This window comes from Sinocyclocheilus grahami, unplaced genomic scaffold (genome assembly GCF_001515645.1).
Source record: "Sinocyclocheilus grahami isolate Dianchi unplaced genomic scaffold, SAMN03320097.WGS_v1.1 scaffold1325.1, whole genome shotgun sequence".
Lineage (NCBI taxonomy): Eukaryota > Metazoa > Chordata > Actinopteri > Cypriniformes > Cyprinidae > Sinocyclocheilus > Sinocyclocheilus grahami.
In genome coordinates, this window is record NW_015506504.1 from 243,460 (window position 1) to 249,249 (window position 5,790).

General features: G+C 40.6%; 1 protein-coding gene across 3 annotated transcripts in view; it reads left to right on the forward strand.

Moving 5' to 3' along the window:
- Window positions 1–5,471, forward strand: part of LOC107569234 (gastrula zinc finger protein XlCGF57.1-like) — a 14,188-nt gene extending 8,717 nt beyond the window's left edge. For 2 of the 3 annotated variants that reach the window (XM_016255264.1, XM_016255265.1), the window contains exon 3: window positions 3,885–5,152. In XM_016255264.1, the coding sequence (XP_016110750.1) occupies window positions 3,885–5,122 (1,238 nt within the window). In that variant the 3' untranslated portion in view covers window positions 5,123–5,152. Of the gene's footprint in view, window positions 1–3,884; window positions 5,153–5,441 lie in introns of those variants that run through there. The other variant, XM_016255266.1, reaches the window with a different exon arrangement.
- The last annotated feature ends 319 nt before the right edge of the window (window positions 5,472–5,790 follow it).

Genomic DNA, 5,790 nt, shown 5'->3' on the forward strand with positions numbered 1-5,790 from the left:
TCAGACCACAGGACATGGTTCCAGTAATCCATGTCCTTAGTCTGCTTGTCTTCAGCAAACTGTTTGCGGGCTTTCTTGTGCATCATTTTTAGAAGAGGCTTCCTTCTGGGATGACAGCCATGCAGACCAATTTGATGCAGTGTGCGGCGTATGGTCTGAGCACTGACAGGCTGACCCCCCCACCCCTTCAACCTCTGCAGCAATGCTGGCAGCACTCATACGTCTATTTCCCAAACACAACCTCTGGATATGATGCTGAGCACGTGCACTTAACTTCTTTGGTCGACCATGGTGAAGCCTGTTCTGAGTGGAACCTGTCCTGTTAAACCGCTGTATGGTCTTGGCCACCGTGCTGCAGCTCAGTTTCAGGGTCTTGGCAATCTTCTTATAGCCTACGCCATCTTTATGTAGAGCAACAATTCTTTTTTTTCAGATACTCAGAGAGTTCTTTGCCATGAGGTGCCATGTTGAACTTCCAGTGACCAGTATGAGAGAGTGAGAGCAATAACACCAAATATGTATATAGCCTACATTACAATGAAACAAAATATTATATCAAACAGTATTGCATCTTTTTATTTTCATTTGAACATATTAATAGATTAATTGAATAAAGACCAAAGATTACCTGTTAGATTTACCCAAAACAAATTATATTTTATGTTTAACCACTAAAGAGACATCAGAGCCAGCGGCAAATGTCAGAAGGACTTGCAGAGTTGAGACTGCTCTTGTCGGGAAACATGAGCACTGAGCTCCTGCTGATAGTCTCTGAAACCTTTTGGAAAAAGTACTACCTCGTGAGCAGGGACTTTCTGAGGGGCAATTTTTTACCCAGAACTTTACTTAGATCCTGGTTCCTGCAGTGGAAACACACCGAGTACCAGCCCAAAGTCCCTAGTTCCTGGGTAAAGTTCCAGCAGTGGAAACGCGGCTTTTGTTTTTCACTGTGAAACAGAACGTGTGCCAGGAGAGCCAGCTGACAACGTTGATTGTCCTCTATTTGTTTTTCTTCTCTAGTCACGCTTGATCTTGCGAGTCTCCGTGAGAACTTTTGTCACTGTGAAATTGTTCCTACAATCGACAAGTGTGTGGTCTCGCGGTCTGGTCGAATCGTCTAGTGTGCATTCAGAGGATTATAAGGCTAAAAATCAGTTGAACTGTCTTCAATGTCTGTGGTCTCCCATGGTTTTAAAATCGTTTAAGATTTGAAAAAAGTCTAGTGTGTCCCAGGCCTAAAACTGCAGCGGACATTTTCTTGCTCCACCACTTTTATCAAGGATGCATCAAGAGATGACTTGTGCGAACTTGAGGTAGCCAGGTATCCCAGAATGCATTTCGCACCAACCAGCGAGCGTTAATGGCAGAGGAGAAAACCTGCGTAATTTTCAAAATATTACTGCTATCGTGCCATGAAATGTAGTTTTAAGATCATTTGAGGCAAGAAAGTAGTCGTTTAAAACTCAAATCTGCGGTTTATTTATGAAGATAGGGCCTATTTGAAAATGTGCTTCACTGATTTCAGAGATGCGAGCTCCAGGACGAGATGCGGGCGCTCAGTGCTCATGTATCCACTGAGAGCAGCCTCACCTGGATGTAATAATTAGCCTAGGCTGTTCATCTCATTGTGAAAAAACACATAGCCTATTAATATTTAATTAACAGTAGAAGTCTGCCTTAGAGCGAAAAATAACAGGCTTGATTGCATTACACAAAGCAATTAACAGTAATGCAAAAAATAGTATTGCAATAAACATACTGCAACAAACAGTAGAGCAATAAACAATATTGCAATGAACATACTGCAACAAACAATAGAGCAATAAACAATATTGCAATAAACATACTGCAATAAACAGTATTGCAATAAACATTGTTTATTGCTCTATTGTTTGTTGCAGTATTGCAATAAACATATTGCAATAAACATACTGCAACAAACAATAGAGCAATACTATTGCAATAAATAGTAGTGTAATGAACTGTTTTAACTTAACAAGCTTGGCTCCTCAAATCATCATGTCAGTCTATTCCTCACAGAGGTCCTCTGCCTCACTGGGTTCACTCTCACTGGGTTCATTCTCACTGTCACTCTCATGCTTTGGCTCCACCAGCTCCTCCCACAGAATGTCATCCTCGTGCCCATCCAACGCGTTTGAGATACAGCATCTTTTGAAGCCGTTGATGATGCTCTCTGGGGGCACTGCAGTCCATGCCTGGAGTATCCAGTCACATAGCAGACTTACTGTGGGCTTTTGAATTTTCCCAGATGGTGTGAGTGTATGATTGCCAGACAGCAGCCACTCTGTGTATCTCTTGCGCAGATTATCGTTGAATGGCTTGTTAACCACAACATCCAACACCTGTAGCTGACTTGTCATCCCCCCTGGTATGATGACGAGGTCACCGTTCATTGCATGCAGTTGCTTTTTGACCGGCGAAGTCAGATGTCCACGGAAAGCATCCAAAATTAACATGTTCCTCTTATTTCTGAGTGCCCCACTTCGTCTGCCCCACACCACTTTAAGCCAGTCCACCACAAGCTCAGTCTCCATCCAGCCCTTTTTCTAAGCATGAACGATAATTCCAGCGGGTATTCCCTCTTTGGGTACTGTCTTGCGCTTTAAAAACACGTACGGGGGAAGTTTGGTCCCGTCCGCGAGACACGCTAACATGACGTTCACTCGGCTCTTCTCATTTCCAGTAGATTTCACAATTACTGATTTCTCGCCTTTTTTATGTATAGTGGCAGATGTTGGCATGTCAAAAAACACAGGCGTTTGATCCGCATTACCCATCTGATCCAGGGGATATGAGTGTTTTTTCCTACCGATCACAGCGCTGAAAAGACAGCAGTTTCTCCGTGAAGTCAGAGGGCAAGCGCTGGGCAACACTTGTTCTGCGTCATAATGAGAATCCATTGCACCGCATCATTCTTCTGCACCATCCAAGGCTGGCTTTGAACTTGGTGGGGGGGTATGCCCAGCTCTTTGGCTATTTTCAATGCCTTCAGCTGGATGACGGCTCTGGTTATGGGTAGCCCCTCGTTTCTTTTATCGGCTACGTACTGACAAACTTGTCGGTCAATTTTTTGAAGTGGCTGCTTTTAGGACCGCGGCAAGCTTTTCTTTGACTATTAGCATTTCTAAGACTGTCTTTTTGGGCTCGCCATCTCCTGACATTACATTCTGACATGCCGTATTTCTTGGCTGCTTGACAGTTGTTAGATGACTCGGCTGCATTTATCACCATGAGTTTAAAAGCATCATAAGCTTGCCTCAGTTGCTGGTTTACTTGGCCGATTTTTGAACCGTTATGTTCTGGACAGTCACTCACCATCATGCAGTCCTGGTACTGTAAACGACCATCATTTATCAGTTTGCTTCAGTCCAGGGGAACTCATTTACCTGTAGGCTATTTGGCTCCACCTATTTTTGCGGGTGTACTGTATTATTTACATGTAATCGTCTAGAGCTCGAATATAAGACGACATTGTTTATTGAGATGCATTTCCATGAAAAAAAATATCGTCTTATATTTGGGACAATACGGTATTTACGATTTGAGTTCGGGGATGCTCCGTCTCAATCGGGAGCAGATAAATAATCACAATCACACCACACAATAGAGGATTTTTTGGACAAAAAAAAATCGTTTGCAACAAGCAAACACCCCCCGATCGTTCGGGGATGCAAATCGGCCTTAAAATCATCTAGTGTGTGGCCAGCCTTAGATTTAGTTTGTCATAATAGAAACAACCTTTAGAGCTGTTGAATAATATAGATAGAGCTGCAAATAATAAGGGACACTTTGTTCCATTTTTTGTTATTTTTTGTTATTTTTCCAAGTTACTGAGAAACAAACTGTTTTTGCTTTTATTTTAGATTGTATTGAAGAAAGTGAGGAGAATGAAGAATTGAGTGAAGATGAAGTGAAACGTGTCAAAACTGGAGAAAAATCTGTGAGTTGCTCTCAAACCAAACAGAAAGATTTAAAGAAAAGAGGAGCCAATAAATATTTCACCTGCACTCAGTGTGGAAGGAGTTTGACATGCAAATATAGTCTTGATGTTCACATGAGAGTTCATACTGGAGAGAAACCATTCATTTGTGATCAGTGCGGGAAGAGTTTCTCACAATCGTTAAGCCTTAAGGATCACATGAACATCCACACTGGAGAAAAACCATACACATGTGATCAGTGCGGGAAGAGTTTCACACAAAAAGGAAGCCTTATGACACATATTAGAATTCATACAGGAGAGAAACCGTTCACATGTAATCAATGTGGAAAGAGTTTTGCATTCTTAGCAAACTTTAAGGTACACATGAACATCCACACTGGAGAGAAACCTTACAAGTGTTCACACTGTGACAAGAGATTCAGTCAGTCAACAACTCTGAAAACACATGAGAGGATCCACATTGGAGAGAAACCGTACACATGTGAACAGTGCGGGAAGAATTTTGCACGAAAAGGAATCCTTATGACACATATGAGAGTTCATACAGGAGAGAAACTGTACACATGTATTCAATGTGGAAAGAGTTTGAAATGCAAATATAGTCTTGATGTTCACATGAGAGTTCATACGGGAGAGAAACCGTTCACATGTGACCAGTGCGGGAAGAGTTTCACACAATCAGCAAGCCTTAAGAGACACATGAATATCCACAATGGAGAGAAACTGCACACATGTGATCAATGTGGCAAAACATTTTTGTGGGCTTCAGTCCTGAAGAAACACCTGACAGTTCATACAAAGGAGAAGCCACATTCATGTTATTTATGTGGAAAGAGTTTTTCATGTTTACAAAGTTTGAAAGTACATCAGAAAATACATACTGGTGTGAGAGAGTACGTGTGCTGTGAGTGTGAAAAGACTTTTACTTCAGCAAACTGTTTAAAACTGCACCAGAGGATTCAAACTGGAGAAAAACCTTACAAGTGTTCACACTGTGACAAGAGATTCAGTCAGGCATCGCATCTGAAAACACACAAGAGGATCCACACTGGAGAGAAACCGTATCACTGCACTGCATGTGGGAAGTGTTTCAATCGTTCATCTGCTCTACACAGACATACAAAAAACATTCACAGTAAGTATTCAAGATTCAGCTGACATTCTGATCAAATCAAAGATGGAGTTCCTCCCCAAATAACAATGTCAAAACATTTTATTATTGTGCTTTCTTATTTTTGTTCACTGTTGTTTTTAAAATGACTAATTATTCTTCCACTTAAGATGTATTTAGAAAATGCAGATGCAAGATATACTGTCACGTAGCTTTGCAACTGATCCTTATTTGCTTCTCTTGTAAGAAGGGATGGGTAACAGAACATGGTATTTAATGGGCCATTTTTTTCATGAAAAAAAAAGAATAATGTATTGTTTGTCTTGTATTGTATAGTAATAACATACTTTTTTTTCTGTATTACAGATGTTTAACTCTTTCCCCGCCAGCATTTTTTTAAAAAGTTGCCAGCCACCGCCAGCGATTTTGATGATTTTCACTAAAATTTGATGGCCTCCATTATATTTTGCTATATGAATATTTGAATATGCAATACACCAAAATAAAGATCAGAGCCTCTACTTTTAAACAAAATAATCAATTTTATTCTAGTTTACACTTGATATAGTTGGGTTTCATAAAAATGCAACATTTTTATCAAAAACGACATCTGGATAATATTCAGTACGATTATCAAAGCATAAATCCAGTAAATCGCTTCCATCAACACCTCCATATACCACTTCCCGGATCAACATTTTACTCTGTAACATTA